This window comes from Gorilla gorilla, chromosome 13 (genome assembly GCF_029281585.2).
Source record: "Gorilla gorilla gorilla isolate KB3781 chromosome 13, NHGRI_mGorGor1-v2.1_pri, whole genome shotgun sequence".
Classification (NCBI taxonomy): Eukaryota; Metazoa; Chordata; class Mammalia; order Primates; family Hominidae; genus Gorilla; species Gorilla gorilla.
Window position 1 is genome coordinate 115,663,029 of NC_073237.2, and position 22,472 is coordinate 115,685,500.

Below are 22,472 nucleotides of genomic sequence, written 5' to 3' on the forward strand. Positions count from 1 at the left end.
CTATTTTTAGAGATGGGAAAGCAAAGGCCCACAAAGGTCACCGGACTTGACCAAGTCCACTTAACAAATGAGATATAAAGCTAGAACTAGAGCTGAGGTGTCATAAGATCCATTCCATGTTTTTCTACCCAGTGTTCTCATACTAACCTCTGCTCAAGTTGACTGCTTAAACGGAGTAGAAAAATATAATGGACATAGGATAGACACAAAACAGAAATAATGACATAAGCTATATGTACTTTTATTATAGCTTTAGAGCATTATCTTATCGCCATTCACTTGTCTGTCATTAACACCATACAATTAGCACCTTCAGCTAGGACATTATGTTACTATTCATATTGATATTAAATAGTAGAGTGGTTGGTACAAAATACAGGTTGAATATCTACATAATAAAGGAATATGTAAACAAATGAATGAAAACAAATAGGGACTAAGATAGTGTCCTTCATCTATCGCTTAATTAGGTTCAGCCTTTCATAGACTCTGCCAATGCAGAGACTATGAAAGTCCAACTTCTAGTATGAAAAGTATGTGAATTGGTGTCTTTCATACAATAAGTGAAGTCCCAGGCAAACAGTACTTATCATATGAACTGATACCAGAGGCGATGGACAAAAGTCTTACCCTCAAAGGTCTGCAAGATGTACACTCAATGATGAGGGTTTTTTGTTGCTGTTATTGTTGCTGCTTGTATGTTTGTATTTTACAGCGGTGACTAGATGAAAGATCAGATGTTTAGATAAGGTCAAGAACCACAGGAATGGGAGTTTAGAACCAAGGTTACTAGCAAGAGTTTTCCCTGAGAAGATTACAGTGTATTTATTGATTTAGTCGTAGTTTCCACAAAGACCTGTTGAATGGCTACTATATATCAGGCACTTTTTCTGTCTGAGTACCTAACAGTGATCAAAATGAACAAAAATCCATGCCTCAATGGAATGTACATTCTGGACTGAAGTTTCCTAAAAGGTGATATGGCTTCTTATGAAAGCCCACATTGTGTGGTATAAATGATCAGTAAATTGAGAAAATAAATTCTTCCCAAGAATATGACATGTTATAAGAATTCTCGGGGGGAAAAGGTGCTAAAATATATGTATCAAGATTATGTTCTGCTCCAAGAATTAGTAAATGGAAAAATCTAGGTTTCTTTTTCCTTTTTTTTTTTTTCTGCAAGCTAAATATTCCTCATTCTTTCTTCTTGTAAATGTCACCTCTAGGATCTTTATGTATGGATAAGGATTATCCTTACGCATGAATAAGGTGAGATATATTTGCATATTAGCAAGACTCTTCTCCATTCTCCTTTGAAAAGTGTTGCAAAAAGCACCAGCGATGTACCTAAACTGAAAACCAGTGATAATAAGGGACCCATGAAACAGAAAGGTAGTTGTAGAAAGTTAAAATGAGTAATGAAAGTCACATCAGAAGACTTAGATAGATGCCAATGCTTCATCACTTACCAGGTATATCACACTGGACAAATAATTTATTCACTCAAAGCCTTTGCTACGTCATCTGTAAAATGAGATATTATTACTACCTCATATGAGACATTGTTTTGTGAATTTTAAAGCATTGCATATAGATAGTATATTTGAATAGGAGGTAGAAGAGTGAGAAGAGAAAAGAAAAAAAAGAAAACGAAGAAGATGGAAAAATAAGAGCTATGGAGTATTGTAAATGGAAACTCAAAGCTTTTCCTCTAAGATTCAGCATAAGGCTACGATGCCCACTCACCACTTCTATTCAGCATAGTATTGGAAGTCTTAGCTGAGTAATTAGACAAGAAAAATTAAATAAATAAAAGTAATAAAAGTAATTCAAATAAAAAAAGAAGTAAAATTATCTGTTTGCAGATGACATGATGATCACATAGAAAATCCTAAAGACTCAGTAACAACAAAAATGGTACAACTTATAAATAAATTTAACAAAGTTGAAGATACAAAATAAACATACAGAAATCTGTGAACTATCCAAAAATAATGCTAACAATGAAATATCTTAAAAATTATAAAAACAACCCCAGTTACAATAGTAAGAAAAAGTATAAAACACTTAGGGATACAGTTAAGAAGTAAAAGACATATATTCTGAAAATTATAAAACATTGATGAGGCTGGGCGCGGTGGCTCACGCCTGTAATCCCAGCACTTTGGGAGGCCGAGGCGGACGAATCATCTGAGGTCAAGGGTTTGAGACCAGCCTGGCCAATATAGTGAAACGCTCTACTAAAGGTACAAAAATTAGCTGGGCGTGTTGGCGTATGCCTGTAATCCCAGCTACCCATGAGGCTGAGGCAGGAGAATCGCTTGAAGCTGGAGTTGGGGGTTGCAGTGAGCTGAGATCATACCACTGCACTCCAGCCTTGGCAACAGAGATGAAACTTCATTTCAAAAACAACAACAACAACAAAACACATTGATGAAGGAAATTTAAAAAGACACAGAAAGGCTGGGTGCGGTGGCTTACACCTGTAATCCCAGCACTTTGGAAGGCTGAGATGGGCAGATCACCTGGGGTCAGGAGTTTGAGACTAGCCTGGCCAACATAGTGAAACCCCATCTCTACTAAAAATACAAAAATTAGCCAGATGTGTCTGTATTCTCAGCTACTTAGGAGTCTGAGGTAGGAGAATCGCTTGAACCCAGGAGGTGGAGGTTGCAGTGAGCCGAGATCACACCACTGCACTCCAGCCTGAGCAACAGAGCAACACTACGTTAAAAAAAAAAAAAAAAAAAAAAAAAAGACATAAATGGAAAGGTAGCGCGTGTTCATGAACTGGATTAATAATGTTAAAATGGCCATAATACCCAGCTGATCTACATATCCAATGCAATCTCTATCAAAATTTTGCATTCTTTATAGAAATAGAAAAAAAAAAAACTTAAAATATGTGTGGAACTACAAAAGACCCCAAATAGCCAAAGAAATCTTATACAGGAACAAAGATGAATGCATCCCACTTCTTGATTTTAAAATATACTGGCATGTATCACTTAATGATAGGAATGCATTATTTTTTATTATTTTTTATTTTATTTTTTTAATTATTTATTTTTTGAGACTGGGTTATGAGACTGGCTAATTTTTGCATTTTTGGTAGAGGCGGGGTTTCATTTATGTTGCCTAGGCTGGTCTCAAACTGCTGGCCTCAAGCAATCCATCCACCTCAGACTCTGAAAGTGGACAGGAATACATTCTGAGAAATACATCAGTAGATGATTTTGTCATTGTACAAACATCAGAGTATACTTGCACCAACCTAGATGATATATCCTACTACACACCTAGGCTCTATAGCATAGCCTATTGCTCTTAGGCTACAAATCTGTACAAGATGTTACTTTACTGACTACTGTAAGCAATTGTAATACAATGGTAAATATTCGTGTATCAAATATATCTGAACATAGAAAAGGCACAGTAAAAATATGGTATTATAATCATATAGGACCACTGTCATATACACAGTGTGTTGTTGACTGAAACATCATCATGCAGTGTGTCACTGCATTACAAAGCTACAGTATTCAAAACAGTATGGTACTGGCATAAAAATGAACATACAGACAAAATTGAACAGAATAGAGAGACCAGAAATAAACCTGGGCATGTATTGTCAATTCATCTTCAACAAGGGTTCCAACCACACACAATGAGGAAAAGGTTCTCTCTTCAACAAATGTTGTTAGAAAAACAAGACACCCACATGCAAAAGGAGGAAATTGCACCTTTATCTCACACCATATACAATAATCAACTCAAAATGAATTAAGAACTTAAAGGTAAAACCAGGAACCATAAAAACACTAGAAGAAAACAGGGATAAACCTTCTTAACATTGGTCTGGGCAATGATTCCTTTGGATATGACCCTAAAAGCACAGGAAACCAAAGCAAAAATAGACAAGTGGGATTCCGTCTAACTAAACAGTATCTGTATATCAAAAGAAACAATCAACAGAGAGAAAAAGCAACCTATGGAATGGGAGAAAATATCTGCAAACCATATATCTAATGAGTGGTTAATTTTCAACATATATAAAGCATTCAAATAAATGAACAGCAAAAGAAAGAAATAACTCGATGTAAAAATGGGCTAAGGACCTGAATAGGCATTTTTCTCAAGAAGACATACAAGTGGCCAACAGGTACACAAAAACATACTCAATATCACTAATCATCAGGGAAATGTAAATCAAAACCACAATGAGCTATTACCTTGCACCTGTTAGAATAGGTATTATAAAATTATGAAAAATAACGTGTTAGCAAGAATGTGGATGGGAATGCAAATTTATACAGCCATTTTGGAAAACAAACAGTATGGAGGTTCTTCAAAAAATTACAACTAGAACTAATATATGATCCAGCAATCCCACTTATAGGTATTTATCCAAAAGAAATGAGATTAGTATGTTGAAGAGCTATCTGCATTCTCATGTCCATTGCAGAGTTTCTCACAATAACCAAAATATGGAATCCACATAAATGTCCATCAACAGATGAATGGATACACACACTCACCCACACACAAAGTGAAACATTATTCAGCCTTTAAAAAGAAAGAAATCCTGCCATTTGTAACATGTATGGGCCTGGAGGACATTATGCTAAATGAAATATGTCAGGCACAGAAAGACAAATACTGCATGATTTCACTTGTATGTGGAATCTAGAAGGATCAAACTTACAGAAGCAGAGAGTAGAATGATGGTTGCCAGAAATAGGAGGAAGGGAGAAATGGGGAGAGTTTGGTCAAAGGGTACGAAGTTTCTGTTATGCCAAATAAGTAAGTTCTGGAGAGCTAATATACAGCATGGTGACTATAGTTAAAAATGCTATATTATATTCTTGAAATTTGCTAAAAGAATAATCTTAAGTGTTCTCATCACAAAAAAAGAGACAGAAAATAGTTACTGTGTGGGTGATGGACACCTTAATTAGCTTGATTGTGGGGGTAATTTCACAATGTATACATATGTCAAAACATCTAGTTGCATACCTTAATTGTATACAATTCCTATTCATCAATTATACTTCAATAAAACTTAAAAAGAAAAGAAATGGATAGTATTTTAGCAATTATTTTGTCCAAAACATGAATATTATAGAGGGAATTGAGGCCCAGGGTTATAATATGCTCAGGTCACAAGGTGGATGATACAGTGTTGAGGACAGAGGAGGACATGGGCTCCTTGGTTCCCAAGGCTGCTCTTCCTTCACCTTCTCAGCACCCTGTATAGCCAATGGTAACGAGCACAGACTGTGGAACCAGATTGCCTGGGTTCAAATCAGAGTCATGTGACTTCCCAGCTGTGTGACCCTGGCCATATTACTTTTCTGAGCCTCAATTTCCTCATCTGTAAAATGGGTTAAAGGCTACAGCTGTCACAAGGGTTGCACTCAAGTATAAATGACTTAATAGAGCTATATAAGCTTTAACTAATAATACCATATTCTGTATCATATCACACAAGTTTATTCGTTCCATTCTTTTTATTTTTCAACTTCCTTCTTGGTTCTGAAATGAACCCTAACAGGATTCTATTTTGGACTTTCTCCCATTATCCTGCTCATTTAGGTTTAACTGGCAGCATCAGGGGTGGGCTAATTATATGGTAAGACAATTCTGCCTCCTGAAACCCCTGGTCTTTAGTATTATTTTCCTTTCCCTTTCTAATAATTAATAATAATAATAATAATAAATGCAGGTTGAGCTGAAACAGAGAAGAACTTTGTTCTGTCTGCAGGAACTGCAATGCAATCTCCATTTTTCTCTTGCTGACAAGCATCCGGGCCTGGGTGCCCCAGTGCCTTTTCGTAAATCAAAAGAATATTGAACTCATTATATTGAAGCACAAGTTATCCTTTCATCGGTCAATTTGTCTGGGTCAACTATTCTCGCACATTTATTCTGGACATCTAAAAGATAGGACATCTAACAGTCCGTCTCCAATATTACAACTGCTGCTCATTTCGTTATCCTAAAGTGATAATCTGAAATCAGGCCATTTGAATGCAATTATTAGGTACCAAAGCACTATCTTCCATCAGAGCAGGGAAAGGAATCCAAAGTCCGTCCCTCACGCCTGTAAACAGGAACAGTAGGGCCCACATTTACATGACAGTGCATGGTTTACCAAGCACATTTACTTTCAGTTCCTCTTTTGAGTATTACATTCTACAGCTCTGTTGGGGGCTGGGGGGCAGGTAAAGATAAATTCCTCTTTAAGGAGAAGGAATTTGAGGCTCAGATCACTACTCAAAGATCTAATATAGAATGAAACAAGACTTGAATGCTTAAATTCTTTTACAGATTGAGATTTCCCCCACCCCTCCCCTTCTTCCTTGTGTTCAATAACCAACTTTCAGAGTATTCTCTCAAGTTATTTGAACATGTCAGCACATGACTCAGACTGTGCCTTAATTCCAAGTCCTATCTTTATTCCATGTACCTAGCATCAAATACCCGCAGCCTCTCAGCCCCTTGACCTATTCCATCTCAATGACCTTCGCCCCATCCTCTTCCAGGCCCCTGCTTCCTGCCATGATTACTCCAGAACTTGCCATCTCCCAACACCCTTCTAACTTTGACATAGTGTATTAAAACATTCTAGGCTCTAACTAGTCTATCACAACACCAGCTTTTTCACCTTTTCAAGACCTCTAGGCCCACAACCCTCTCCTTTCCCCTTACATACTATTACCTGCTTTCTTTTGTATCCAACTTAGATTCAGTGATCCACCTATGCATTTACTTTGAGCCAACACTTTTTTTTTAAAGGTATTTATTTTAACTGAGAAGTAAAAATTGCATATATTTTTGGTATACAATCTGATGTTTTGATGTATGTATACATTGAGGAATGGCTCAATCAAATTAATTAATATATGCATTACCTCACATACTTACTTTTGGTGGTAAGAAAGCTTAAAATCTACTATCACATTTTCAAGTGTACAATCCATTATTATTATTATTAATTACAGTTTTTAAGTATAGTCACCATGTTGAACAACAGATCTTAAATTTGTTCCTCCTATCTAATTGTAATTTTGTATCCTTTGACAAACATCTTTCCAATTCCCCCACTCCTCAACCCTAGACCCTGGTAACCACCATTCTACTCTTTGCTTCTATGAATTTGACTTATTTAGATTCCACATATAAGCGAGTACAAGTGGGCCGGGCGCAGTGGCCCATGCCTGTAATCCCAGCACTTTGGGAGGCCGAGGCAGACGGATCACCTGAGGTCGGGAGTTCAAGACCAGCCTGACCAACATGGAGAAACCCCATCTCTACTAAAAATACAAAATTAGCCTGGTGTGGTGGCACATGCCTGTAATCCCAGCTACTAGGGAGGCTGAGGCAGGAGAATCACTTGAACCTGGGAGGCGGAGGTTGCAGTGAGCCGAGACTGCGCCATTACATTAGAGCATGGGTGACACAGCGAGACTCCATCTCAAAAAAAAAAAAAAAAAAAAAGCGAGTACATGTGGTTATATGTCTTTCGGTGCCTGGCTTATTTCACTTAACATAATGTCCTCCAGGTTCATCCATGTTGTTGCAAATGACAAGATTTCCTTCTTTTTGAAGACTGAATACTATTCCATCATGTATGTATACCACGTTTCCTTTATCCATATGTCCACTGATGGACTCAAGTTGACTCCATATCTTGGTTATTGCGAAAAATATTTCCCTGAATATGGAAATGCAGATATCCCAACTGCATTACAGCCATTATAAATTGGTGATCATCAACCTTATCCAAGAGCTGTTTCATAATGATCCTTCTGTATTTCCTTAATCATTTTCTTTTAAAATTCTTTAGATTTCCAAGTTTCCCCAGACACTATAAAAACTTTTGACACTCCACAGTACCCCCTTCCTCAGTGATTTGTTTCACACTCCACAAAGAGAACAGAAGCCTTGAAATCTTCACAAGTGAAATCAATAGATTTATCTGCACCCACACCTCTCCTTCCCTTCTTTCCTCCTATTTCAACAAAAGGTATCTCTCCTTTTACCCCTATTGTGCTCTTACTCTTTCCCTTCCTGCTACTTCAGGAATGGCTTCATGAAAAATAACCCCGTTCTGATGGCTAATGGGTACAAAAAATAGAAAAAATTTTAAAAACACTTAGTATTTGCTAACACAAGGTGACTATAGTAAAAAATAATTCAATTGTACATGCAAAAATAACAAAAATAGTATAACTAAACTATTTGAAACACAAACGATAAATGCTGGATGTGATGGATACCCCATTAACCCTGATGTGATTACTATGCACTGCATGCCTGTATCAAAATATCTCATGTAACCCTTAAGTATATACACTACTATGTACACACAAGAATTAAGAAAAATTAAAAAATAAAAAATAATAACCCCACTGTGTCCCACAGTGTCAGTCTCTTCCCTCTCTTAATAGTCCCCTCCCTCTTAAAGCCAATGAACATAAATAAAACTTCATTTCACATCTCTGCTTCTTTTCATAGCCATGCTTCTTTTTTAAAAAAGAAAAAATAATAAAATCTCTACTCCCTTTTTCTCACTTCTCAACTCACTACACTCTGGCTTATATCCCTAACCCTTTGCTTAAACAGCTCTTGCCAAGGTCAAGACTTTATAAAAGACTATTTTCAGTTCTTGCCTTATGTGCTACATCAGAAACTACAGCTATTGATTACCTACACCTTCCTTCTTAAAAGATTCCTTTATTTTTGCTTCCATGGTACCAGCCATCCCTGATTTTCCCGCTGTACCACCAGCCATTCCTCAATTTCTCAATGCTTTACTCGGCACCTACTAAACAGATTCCTTTGTGAGTGAGCATAGCTCCAAGTGTTATCATTGGTAACCTGATAACTCCAAATACTGTAACTTTTTATCCCAGCTCTCTCTGTTAAGGGTCAGAACCATTTATACAACCACCTACTAAGTCTCTATTTGAATGTTCCAGGTAGTTTAAATTCAACATTTTCAAAGCTGGCTTATCATCTTCAAACATGGATAACCTCAAAAAGTCTCCTTGTCTTCCAGGGCTCCCCATACTAATGAAAAGCACCATCACCCACCCAGCTGACCAAGTTAAAAATGTTCCCCTTCTCTTTTCCTTACTTAACCTAAACCCAGTGGATTTATTACTTAAGGTATGGTTTTGCCAGTCTCCTTGCTTCTTGACTATTTCTTCCTTGTCAACTTTCATATTCAAACACTCACCAAATACTGAGTCTTCTGTCTTTCCTTGAAGTATCTCAGGTTATGACCATTTACATAATATTTTGAAAGAATAAAATCACAGAGATGAAGAACAAACAAATTAGTGGTTGTCAAGGGTTAGGGATTATGGATGGTAGAGGATGAGAGAGAGGTTTGACTGTAAGGGGCTAGCATAAGAAACATCTTTGTGGTGAGGGAGCTGTTCTGTCTCTTGATCGCAGTGGTGGTTACATGAATCCATACATATGGTAAAATGGCATAGAACTATACACACTCTGTGTATATTATACCCACGTCAGTCTCTTGGTTTTGATATTGTATTACAGTCACATAAGATGTAACCATTGACGAGAACTAGGTAAAGGGTACATAAGACCTTTCTGTACTATCGTAGCAACTTCTTGGGAGTCCATAATTATTTCAAAATTATAACTTAAATAAATATGTATCTCAAACATCAACTGATGCTACTTTATTCCAAGACAGTTTCCTCTCTCACCTGGATGACATACTTTGCACCCTCTCCCATCTTTCCCCCATTAATCTATTCTTTCAATTATAACAGAAGTGATCTTTGTAAGATGACAACCTGATCATGCTCTACCTCTGGGCAAAACTCCTAGAAATCCCTATTGTCATTAGGATGTAGTTCACAAATTGTGGCTGAGAAGCCATGCACTGCCACAGCAAACTCACAGGAGCACAGCAGGATATTTTAAGTGTTCAAGGCAAACGAAGGATACTTGATATTTATTGGGCATCACAAGAACGTCTAACTCGAGGTCGTTCACAGTTTCAACATTAGAACACAACACATTCCTTTCAATGTTAGTATATCTTTGTGAAGCTGGGTTTCTGGCAGTTGGTACAATTTCAAAGTACTGCAAAAAATTAATAAGGAAGAGAAAATGAGGATGATTTTATCTAACTGTAAAGTTAGAGAAGTAGTAAATGTGATTATTTAAGAATAAAATGAAAATATTGCCTTTTGTTTAGATTTTCATGTGTTTTTTTCAAATAGCCACTAAATTTGTCACAACAGAAATACTTCATTATTAAATTGTTTGGATCTAACTACTTATTAAATAGTGTTATTGGTATTTTTTGGGAGGCCTATGGGAATCATAAAAAAAATCATTGAAACCTTAAGAACATCTTGAAATGAGAAAGTGTAGGATCCATCACCTTAGAATAAAGTCTGAAGTCTTTTATATAACATGTACAGAGCTTCATGACCTGACCTCACTATTGAATTTTCTGGCGTGCATGCTAACATCTTCTGTGTCCATTACTTATGGTGAATTACTTGCAAGCTCAAGAACAAGTATGCCCTCCTCTAAACCCTACTTCAAAACACACACACAAACCTACTTAAAATATTTTCTTGGAATATTTCCTTAATCTTGCAAGACCGGCTCAATGCCCTTTTTTTGCACTATTACTCCGTTTTATATTTTTTTTTTCAACACTCCTCATACTAGGTGTCGATTTGGCTGCTTTTAGTATATCTCTCCCCCACTACCCTACAAGTGCTCCTGAAAGGCGGAGATGAATAATCCCTCGGTGTCATCAGAGGCTAACAGAGTGCATACACATTAGTAGAGACTCAATAAATAGTTGTTGAATTAATGCACAGGTGAGCACTTTTATCTCAAACTGTTTACCAGCAGGGAGACTTATTTCTTTCATATCATTTGTATTTACCTACTTCTTTCTCATACAAAGCACACTCCCCCATGAATGTGATGTAGAACTAGGTGAGCTGGGTGTCATGCTAGAGTCGCAGAGAGGCTGTCACAAGTGTTCAGCGACGGAGGCTGTACCTTGCTGACTTTCTCTGAACAATAAACCTGCAATTTGAGGAAAAGCAAAGTTACCTACACCCCCCCACCCCCACCACACACACACAGACACACACACACACACACACACACACACACACACAGCCTGCCTTGAAATGCTGATTGCCATGGATGTTCTTGGGTGAGAAGCAATCCCTGAGGGACAAATGTCCCCTGAGCATTACACATCAAAGACAACCTGGCGAGCACGGTGCAGTAGGAACTAGAAGACGAGATGTCACAGACTGTTCCTATCACCTGGGCTGATTAATAAATTAGACTCTCGCGAATCGTGGGACGTGCACTGTGTACATGAATCAATGTATGCTGATAGCTTAAAGAGACCTTGCCAGTATGGTGGCACGTGTTCCTCAGGGCATCAAAAATCTTTCTGTCTCTGGCGCTCTTTCTTTAGCTTCCTCCTAAAAAGCATCTTCCTAGTATAAGCATGGAGCAAATGCTACCTTCATAGGGTACCTACGCTACAAAGCACACCAACCAATCATCCCCACTGCAGTTGTTGGAAGTTCCAGTAAGACATCTCAGAGTCCCTGTTGCCAGATTTGCAGGGGTGGATACTTCAGGTATTTGTTTTAGCTACTAGTCCTCGAACATTTGCTCTATGCTAAAGACTATCTCTTTTTTTCTTTTTTTTTTTTTTTTTAATTTTGAGACAGAGTCTCACTCTATCACCCAGGCTGGAGTGCAGTGGCATGATCTCGGCTCACTGCAACCTCTGCCTCCTGGATTCAAGGGATTGTCCTGTCTCAGCCTCCCAAGTAGCTGGGATTACAGGCGCCCACCACCGTGCCTGCCTAATTTTTGTAATTTTAGTAGAGATGAAGTTTCACCATGTTGGCCAGTCCGGTCTCAAACTCCTGACCTCAAGTGATCTGCCCACCTTGGCCTCCCAAAGTGCTGGGATTACAGATATGAGCCATGAGCCACTGCGCCCGGCTGCTAAAGGCTGTCTTATATTCTCTTCTTAAATCTTCACTATAATCTTGGAATTTATCCTTATTTTGCAGATGGAGAAATTGAGGCTCACATGGTTTAAGCAACGTGCCTAAGATTTCACAGGTAGTAAGTGGCAGAACCAGGATTCAAATTAAGGTCTGCCTGAGTCTAAGGACTTGCTAAGCTATAGCAACCATTGTATGGTTCACATAAGCTTAGACACTAACTTGAGGCTGGAAGCTTCCATCAAGGTGAGCGGGGAAGAGTCAGGTATAGATAAAGGGTGGAATGCAAAGCCTTCCTCCAAGCCAGTCTGGGAATCCATAGCTAATGAGACCCAGTAATTCTTGTGCCCAGGAGGAAGGCCTTGAGAGATAAAGAAATTGCCCAGAGGCAGAAGCCTGAGCATTCTGGTTCCTTTTATTAGACATACAAAGGTATCCAGTAGCTGTAGAACCCTACATAAAAGAATGCATCCTGCCACAGGGTGCTGAAAATGGAATTGGAGTCTGTAAGCCTGGATGCTGCACGGGAAAAGGCTGCCTGACCAGTAGGTCTGCACCCTGCAGCTGTTGGTGGCACTGATTGGTATTTGAGGGTTAATGAAACCCTTCTCCACTGCCTTTGTCTTAGTTCCGGCACTCCCTTTCTCTCCCTTAAATTACTGCCACAGTTTTCTAACCCATCTCTTTCTGCCTTTCTCCCACTCCTCAGGCTGCTGCCCAAGCAATTCTAACTTTATATCCGTGCATGTCAGCTTCATGTTTCAAAGCCTTCATTGTTTTCTTTTTGCCCCCATCAGCCAAGGCACAGGTTCTAACCTGATTAACACAAACCCATTGCAAACTCTGCTAATCACACATGGTACAATTTTCCTCTGAACCAAAACACGACCACGTTAGTGCATCAGCATTTTAAAAAATAAATGAATCGTAAAGGAACATATTATATTTGAATGGAATAGAATAGAAGATATCTTGATATTTAAGAAGCATCACATGTAGTAAGGTTAAGTTTTTTTTCATGGATTTTTATTTCAATCATATATTTTTATCTATATTTCCAGCTAGGTTTATTGAGTGAGTGTCAAACTAAAATGTATGTGTTTACATGTATTCAGGTCAAAAATGTACAAAAACAACAACAAAGAAAAAACACTGTTCTAAATGGCTATCTAGTAATATTCTGCCAATTCACTAGACTTTAAAGATTGGTTGAAATCCATGTGCTATCTCAAATTTCTTTTGTTGTTGGCTTGAAGCTGCTCTCCAACCTTATGCCCTACTATCAGTACTACTCGAAATACACACAAAACACATGAAGACGTATAGTTCCAGGCTTTCTCCTGTCTCCTGACTTCACAGGTGCTATTCCACTTGATAAGGTGCTTCTCTCCTCACTGCATTCTCATGAATCCTAATCCTCCTTGAAGCCTATGTTCAACACCTCTTCCTCCAGCATGCCTTTCCAAACATGCCTCTTCCTCCTCTCTTTCCCCAACTTTGCCACCTCAGTGCAATGTAAGTTCCCATTCCCTACACCCACAGAGCTTCAGTGGCATCTCTCAAGGCACATGACACTGTGGTTATTTGCCTTTCAGTCAGTCTCCCCCAAAGAGACCATGAATTCCTTGAGGGAAGGGATCAATGATTTCTTCCCTCTATCCCCAGTAAACAGTGCAGGGCCTGACTAGTAGGAGTTTAGAGATCAGTAAACATTTTTTCAAATGAGTGAGTAAGCTGCAGGTGCCCCAGATCACAGATCCAGGCTCTCTTTCTTCCTTGGCCAAGATTTGGAGCACAGTATTTGAAGCCCTAAGGGCTTTTCTCCATTTCTCCTCCTAATCTACCGAATCATAACAATCGCTATCTTTAGATCAGTTTAAAGACTCTGTATCAGTCTGTCCATAAGAGTGGGTGGGCAAGTAGGTCCATTTTCAGACACTGCTCGTGACAAAAGCTGGACAATTGTTCTGTAGAAATTGTAGCTAACTATGGTTTGTAACTCACAGAATTCAGTTCAGTAATGGCATGGGAGCAAAGAGGTAAAATACTGTAAACGTACCAATTTGGTAGCAATAAAGCTATCATTTTTAGAATTGGAAGATCAATTTTAAATAATCAACACTAAAGATTATCTTTGAATTGGCACCAGATGGCCCAGAAAAATGTTTGCTGGATATCCTTCTCCACTTTTATCTATTCAGGGAGACCTTGATAAAAAATTTGGATCAAGCGAGGGATGTATGTGGGCTGGAGGGTAAGGGGAGGTACACGTTCATGCCTCTCACCAATGCTGACAGCCTTTAAATGGCTGAAATTGACAAACATGAATATGGGCCATCATCCCATTCTCATCTTTTGAGTCAACAAGGAGTGTTCTGAAGGGAAGAAAAAGTGTCTTTTAACACACTTGGTCTAAGCCGGTTTTTAATGACACAATCCATGTATATCTGGACCTAACAATGGAGGCTGAATATCTTACTCCCTAAGGAATACTGTAGTCAGAGTCAAAAGGCACTAGAATTCCCAGAAGGGAGAATTTTTTTTTTTGACTGGAGAGCTAGTTTGCCTTAACCACTCCCTCTATGCTAGAGAAAGCAAAAATGGATCCACCTCTCTTCATGCATTGAACTGCCATCCTGGTCTGTGGCCATGTCAAAAACATGGATGATTCTTTCCCCATTTTATCCTATGGACATACACTCTAGGAATCCAGTCATTACAGTGGTACCTATATTTAAGCCATCCCAATTCAAACTCATGAAGACCAAAATCTAAGACCATTTATTCAAATATTCTTCCCACCACTCTTTTTTTTTCTTCTTCCCCAGAAATGCTAGAGCAGGATTTCTCAACCTCTACACAACTGAAAGTATGTTGGATAATTGTTTGCTGGAGAAGGCTATCCTATGCATTGTAAGGTACTTAGCAGCATCCCAGATCCCTGCTTGCTACCCACTAGATGCCAGAAGCACCCCCAACAAACACCACCACCAGTTGGACACCAAGAATCTCCCCAAATACAATTGCTAAGTGTCCCCGTAGGAAGCAAAATTATCCCTGACTGACAATAATTTTTTTTAGCTCCTGTCTCTCCTAGACCAGTTAAATCTAAATACCTGGAGAAAGATCCAAGCATTGGTATTTTTAACTCTGCAGGTAATTCTAATATCCAGCCACTTATTTGCATATTGGATCAAAATTGTACCGAACTCAACTGTGGTTCTGCCCTCTATTGAGGTTTGTATATCTATACCACGGGGGGAATGCCAAACTTGGGAATTTGAAATGAAAAGGGGAAAGAAGAACAAAAGGTTTGTGATGAGAAAACTGAAGCTGATAATTTTTTTCCATCACAAACCAGGAGGGAGATTTAGACCAATAACTCAAAGCAAAAGCTTAACAAGAAGATTGCCTTCCTCAGCCAGTTAACCAGTTACTCAAAACGAAGAGGTATCCCTTTTAGTGTGCTCTGACGTAGGCTGGAATCCAAAGAAGCAATACGCAAGCTGTCAAATTTAAGCAGAGCCCACAATTCCCTGAGTCTGCTCACCAGAATTTCAATTCCTCTAAGAAAAAGAGGTTGTACGGTTAAAAAGATATGGCCAAATACTGTTACACAGTCTAATATCAATAAAGGTCTGCGGTAAGGAGTCCTGTGTAACTTTGGGTTTTCCATATGCAGGTCTATATCATTTGGGAGGCAGCTGGGCAAGGTCAAGGATGCAGCCTCTAGAATCATACTTGCCTATGACAGGTCCCACTGTATCACAAATTAACCCTTTCACTACGTACAAGCTGTGCAAATGGAGAGATAATAGCAATACCTACTGCACAGGATTATTGTAAGCATCAGTTGGAATAATTTCTATACCAGATAAAGTACAATGCTAATCACTTAAGATTTCAATGTTAGCAATTAACTTATCACTGTTGTGATGATTATTGCTTCTTTGACTATGAGAGTCATCATGGAAAAATAAATGGGTGTTCTTTTTTTCCAGAAAACATCTTTTAATATTACATTGAACTAGAGTTCTCTGTAACATACATTAAGAAATGCTGATTTCGACTACTTTATGCCACACTAATAGAAATCTAGTTCTTTTACTGCATAATATCAAGATTATACCTGGAATCAAAAGCTGAAGGCTTCTTTCAAGTTCAAACACAAGACCCTGGAGTGGGGCAAGGGTGGGCTTCTCTCTAAACTCCACTTGTCTGTAAGCTCCTTGAGGGCAGGAATCCTGTTCATCACAAGATAAACTCCCCATGTACAATATCTGGCATATCGAGATGCCTAATCTATAGTCTTGAATGACTGCTCTATAAAGACCACATCTCATTCATCTTAGTAAAACCATTCATCCATCCCCAGCACCATCCATTTAGCCAAGTAGCTTTACCACAAAACCTATTATTTTTGTGAAACACACGAAGAAATTATCAGGACAACAGAGGAGGGCTGAGATCTATACAACTCTGAAATAAATATGCAATATAGCCAGGCAATTAGACTTGGCTTACCAAGATTTGATTTACACTCAACTTTCAGGTATATATTTACAGCTCAAAGGGAGATGCAACGTAAGCCACAAACCACTTGTTCTGCAACCAGCAGGGAAAACCACTCAATATGGAACCACCTCTTGTGACACAGTGACCACCATTACCAGAATCTCCCTTTTGCCCTGACTCTTCAGATCCAAAGAGTACCATAATTATTCTATTAAAACCATCTTTGAAATAATTGCTAAATTTACAGCACCTACTGATGATCTCACAGGAGAAAAAAAAACAGAAAATAAAACACAAAAAGGTATTGGAAACACAGGAAAAATCTTTGGACTGACTTTGAAATTACCATGAGAATAAAAAAATAATTCCTAGTAAACAACCAACATCTGAAGTGGAAGAGGGAACCACCATTCTGACATGCCTTTGTGAAGCTCCTGGAAAATTCTAAGCTCTATATATTTGAAATCTAAGTTATTGCTCACCCCAATTGCATAAGGCATTTAATATCATCTCAGTTTCACAGATGAGAAAACTGAGTCTCAGAGCGGTTGAAACTTGCCCATGGTCAAAAGAAGCCTGTTAGCATTTGGTAATAAATCAGGTAACTAAGAATCAGGGAGAGTTGTGACAGCATAGAGTTAAGGGCCCATGTTCGGAAGTCCCACAGACCAGCTTTTGAATCCCAGCTGTGCCACTTTCCAGTTGTGTAATGTGAACAATGGGCTTTTAGTGCCTTTCTCATTTGTGATATGGGACAATAATAGTATTTCCCTTCAGAGTGTGGCTATGAGGAGTTAATGACTAATATATGTGTAGTCTTAACAGAAAGTGAAAATAAGTTACTTTGTTAGAATGATGATTTAAAACTCTAATGAAAAAAATTCAAGCATAAGATAACTTACATTTTACAAGGCACTTTCACACAAACTGTATCTCATTGACCTGGTAGGTAGGGCAGACATCATTATCCCTTTCTACAGAGGGGCAAATTGAATATCTGAGAGGTCATTTCTATCCATGGAAAGATCATTGTTTGATTATTCACTTTTTATGCCCTCTGTCCTTCACTCCTAACTCTGAGCTGGGTGGAGGAGGGGGCGTGGGTTATGTGGGGATAGGAGGATATATGTGTGTAATCTATTGGGTTTTTTTGGTCATCTCTATGTTAGCGAACAGTAGTACAATTTATGGATAATGATTGGTGTTAAATTCTAAAACAATAAATGTATGAGTGAGTGAGTGCTGCATACATGAATTTGCCCAGGATGAGAAAGCTGGAAAGAGGCTCCAGAACAAACAAAACCTAAATCTCTAGACTCCAGACCCAAAATCCTTTCCACTACCACATGCTGTGTTTTCAAATGACACTATTTCACAGAATCATGGAATTTCAGAGATAAGAAGGACCTTGGAGACAACTTCAGCTAGCACTCCTATTTTACAGATGAAGAACCAAAGGTTCAAAGAAGTTCCGTTAGTTGACCAAAATCACACAATCAGGAGACAGGGGAGCTGGGTCAGCACCCGAGTTCCCTGACTCCGAGGTCAAAAGTTCTCCCACTGCACCCTGGCAGATTCAAGAGCAGAAAACTCCCCCAAGCCTTCAGGCGGCAACTCAAGTTTGTGAGTGCCAGAGCATGTACGTCATGCCCTCAAAAGACTGCATGTGCACACACTGTTGCTTGGCTTGTAAAACAACATGAGAAGAGGCTTCTGCTGGGTTTTAATTAAAAAGGTTCTCATTGTTGTCACTAGCAATGACTTGACCATGACTCTATGAGCAGAAGCCAGCCTCTGTGTACAAATGCAAGAGAAAGAAGATAGCCTTAACCTAGTTAAATAAGGAGAGAAACTTCTTCCCAGTTTCTTTCTGAAGCTTCCCAATCACCCTGGGTTCCAGCCAGGATTCTGGAGAGGAGGGAACTGGTGGAAGCTTGAGGTCTGGGCAGATCAGTAAAGCTGGCTCTCTAGCATCAAAAAATGTGCACTATCATAGTCAGGCGTTTCTTTTTTTATGATGAAAATGTCAAGTTTGTAATGTGCCGTGTCCATGCTAGCATACAGGAAGACAGGCACAATGGAAATTGCCTATGGACATGCTTTGCTGAAACGTCAGTGTTTCAACAAAGTGGCATACAGGAAGGAAAAAGTATCAATTCACAATTGCCCCAGTGAGCATGTCCTAGTTGGCTGTTGCTCTGATCAGCATCTGGATGAGCCCATGTCTCTGGGTGCATATTTGCATATGGGTTCATATGCACATTACGACAAGAGTTCTGCCTAATCCTTGTACATTGTTGGTGCCAAATCAATGTTTGTGGTATTTATGATTTCCCAGTTATACACATCCTGCACATTTTTCTTTATAGCACTTATTGTGCATGTGTTTAATTACTGTCAATCTCTCCTATGACAGCAACTACTATATTTATTTTACTCTTCATTGTATCATCTGCCCTAAACATAGTGTTGAGTCTGTAGCTGGTGCTTAATAATTATTTGAGGATTAAATAAAAGAAGGAAGGAATAACTAGATGACCAGGGGCCTAACTTCTGGGTTGAACTCTGTCATTTAATTAACAATTTGACTTTGGCTAAATCTTAAATGTAATTTTGGAGCTAGACAGATACCTTAGAAATCAACTTACTGGATGATTGCAAACTTTGTTTTAGGAGTAGAATCCAAAGTAAATCATACATGAAATCTTAACACAAAAGCAGATACAAGCCTTCTCTAGTATAAGGGAGGTGTAGGGCTCGGAATCCTGCCTGGTCACCTCTTTGCTACACTCCCCACAGTGGTTTCTATGGCTACTTTAATCAATCCTTAGGTTTTTGAATAACATAGGTTGAAAACTGCTGATCTACCTCAGCCCTATCATTTGATAAATTAGGACAGTAGAATGCAAAAGATGAAGGAGCTTACCTAATGTCACAAGACCAGTGCATGAAGAACTGAAATCAGTATCTAGAGGTCTTAATCCCCCATCCTCATTGGCAACCTTTTACTTCTCAATGTGTCTAAAACAACCCCCCAGATGTTTACAAATGATTGTAAAGAAAAATGTTTGGAGAAAGTTTCTTAGAGCTTGCAACACTCCACATTTGGAAGCTATACCAGGGGAGGCATCCAACAGAATGCTTGGAAGGAAAGCACTGGGGTCAGGTAAATCAGTGTGTAGACCCTAGCTCCACTCCTTACTGGATGGATGACTTAAAGTAACACACTCAACTTCCAAAGTCCTGATTTTCCCATCTGTAGAAGACACTGCCCATCTCATAGAGGAGGTTATGAGGATTGAACATCCTCCCTTCATGGCACATGATAAGTGCTCACTAAAAGGATGCTACTGTTGAATATTCTGAATCTGTGGTTCCATTCAGGATACGTCTTATTTCAACAGCAATAACCAACACATATGGATTATCTAACATGGACCAGAGTTCCCTTTATAAAACTGCATTACAGACACCACCATGTGATATTATAACTAGTTATCCTCCTAAGACCACACCTAACTACACCTGAGAGAGTTTTTTGCATTCTCTTATTCATTTAAGTCCACAACATTCACTGTGTGTTTATGATAACAAGGCAGAACAAAAATCACTCTGGGGAGGATATAGAAATGAATTCTGTATAAGTCATTCCCTCAAAGAGTTTCCAGTTAGGTGAGAAAAATATACAAGAATGCACTCTAATTCCAAATGATTTTAAATTAAAGAGGTGTTAGTGTAGAGAGCTGTGGATCTATCAAAGATATGGTTGTTAAGTGGAATGTGAAAACTCTAAGATAGTTTCAAAGAGGAAAGAATTTGGGCTAAGTCTTTTTTTGGATGAGTAGAATGTCAACGGTCCAAGAACCAGTACAGACCTGCTTAACAAAAGGTTTCTTTATTTTTCCAAATGTTTGAATGTATTTGGGTAGGATATTGGGTACATCAGCAGCATTCTCAAAACAACGTTACTTATACTTGATGTGGCTGACTAAAATTATGATATACCAGATAAACCAGATTCTGAATCCCAGTCCAACGACTTCTAACTGTATGACATTAGACAAGTAACTCAACCTAGCTGAGGCTTGATGACCTAATTTGTAAAGTGGGAAAAACAATCAAAACCTATATCTGATGGCTATTAGAATGTTTAAATGAGATAATATATAATAAGTATTAAGCCCCCTGCCCAGCATATAAATAAGTACTCAATAAATATTAATTATTTGATCCTCTCCTTGTCATTGTTAATCTCTTGTGCAAAGAAAAAAAAATTTAATCAAAAACAGCTTGTGGAAGGAGCACAGACCCTTGACCCAGACACTTCTGCACACAGCAAGGTTTGCACCAATCAACGCCTGACTCCACAAAGCACAATATGAATGTAAGGCAAGGGCTATTTAGCCCAGGTCTTACCTGTATATTTTATATCTGGTTGTAAATCCTTGACGGTGTCTTTCCACAAAGGATAGGTAGCTCCTGGAGTGGTGGAAAGGCCCCCTGTCTGAAATGAGCCAATCAAATTCCTTGGAGACATGTTGGTCTGTCCCAGCTGGTTCCTGGTGGGAGGGCTGCACTGAGATACGGCCCCATATAAACAGGAAGTAGAGGAGCTCAACAAACCTCCAGTTCATGCTTTTCTGCCGGCCTTTTTCCTCTCATTCTTGCTCCATTCTGTGGAGTCCTATAGAAGAAAGAATAAAAAGGAGAGAGAAAAAAAGAGAAACCAAAAGAGAGAGAGGAGAGGGGAAGAGGAGTAAAAGAAAAAGACACAGGAAAAGAAAAAATGTGATTAACACATCTTCATAATAATACCTTATATCAGTAGAGTGCTTTAAAGTTTATAAAACCCAGTACAGTTCTGGTTAAAAACATAGAATCTATGGAAATCTGGGCCCATGTTCCCATTTTGCTGTTCACATATTGTCTGAACATGTACAAACTGTTTGGTCTATTATGGATGCAGTTTTCTTGGAAGTAAAACTGAGGGTGAGCTTACGAGCCTGTATCTTGGCACTTGGCACATCATAGATGCTCAAGGAAGATGTGTTGAAAAAATGAATAAATGAATTAATGCAGAAACAGAGTCTCATACACCCAGTAAGAGACATGCGGACACAATTCAAGTGACTGTACCATCTACTGTCTTCACTAACAACCTGCCTCTCATGAAGAGGCATCAATAAACAAGAGTTCCTTTTCCTTCTCTCAATAGGCATGTATCCACTGAGCACACATTTTGCTTTTGCATGAACAGATGAATGCACAAAGTCTTGTGATGGATTATCATGACTATCTAGGTTGAATACTTTAGAGACGAAGAGTTCATGGAGCTTGCTTACAGTTCACTTCTGCAACGTTCAATGGAATGTCTCCCAACCCCAAAGAAACATGGCCAGAGAATTTGTCTTCTGGTGACTCAGCCTCAAAGGTTGCCCAGGGTTCAAAAGGAAAACTGAAGGCGGTCATTTTGTCAGGGGGTCTCGCATGCTTCTTTTATTAGGGGGTCTTATGGCACAGTGGTGCTGCGAGGGTGAAATGCTTAAGCCTAAGGGGTAGCTTTGGTAGAGAGGTTCCTTGTGGAGAGGATAGACCAGAAATCACAAGGCCATGCCAATTTTGTAAACACAATTTACACTTTTTGTTTAGTTTTGTTTTGTTTGAGATAGAGTCTCACTCTCTCACCCAGGCTGGAGGGCAATGGCACAATCTCAGCTCACTACAACCTCCGCCTCCAGGGTTCAAGTGATTCTTCTGCCTCAGCCCCTCAAGTAGCTGGGACTACAGTCATGTGCCACCACACCCAGCTGATTTTTGTATTTTTCATAGAGATTGGATTTCACTATGTTGGCCAGGCTGGTCTCGAACTCCTGACCTCATGATCTGCCCTCCTTGTCAGTCTACTTACTC

The 22,472-nt window shown here is 38.9% G+C and overlaps 1 protein-coding gene across 2 annotated transcripts in view; it reads right to left on the reverse strand.

The window, feature by feature from the left end:
- The window catches only part of BRINP1 (BMP/retinoic acid inducible neural specific 1), a 203,007-nt gene that overhangs the window by 125,607 nt on the left and 54,928 nt on the right, over nt 1-22,472 (reverse strand). Inside the window, exon 2 of one of the 2 annotated variants that reach the window (XM_004048523.3) lies at nt 20,979-21,246. In XM_004048523.3, the coding sequence (XP_004048571.1) occupies nt 20,979-21,196 (218 nt within the window). In that variant the 5' untranslated portion in view covers nt 21,197-21,246. Of the gene's footprint in view, nt 1-20,978; nt 21,247-22,472 lie in introns of those variants that run through there. The other variant, XM_019034213.3, reaches the window with a different exon arrangement.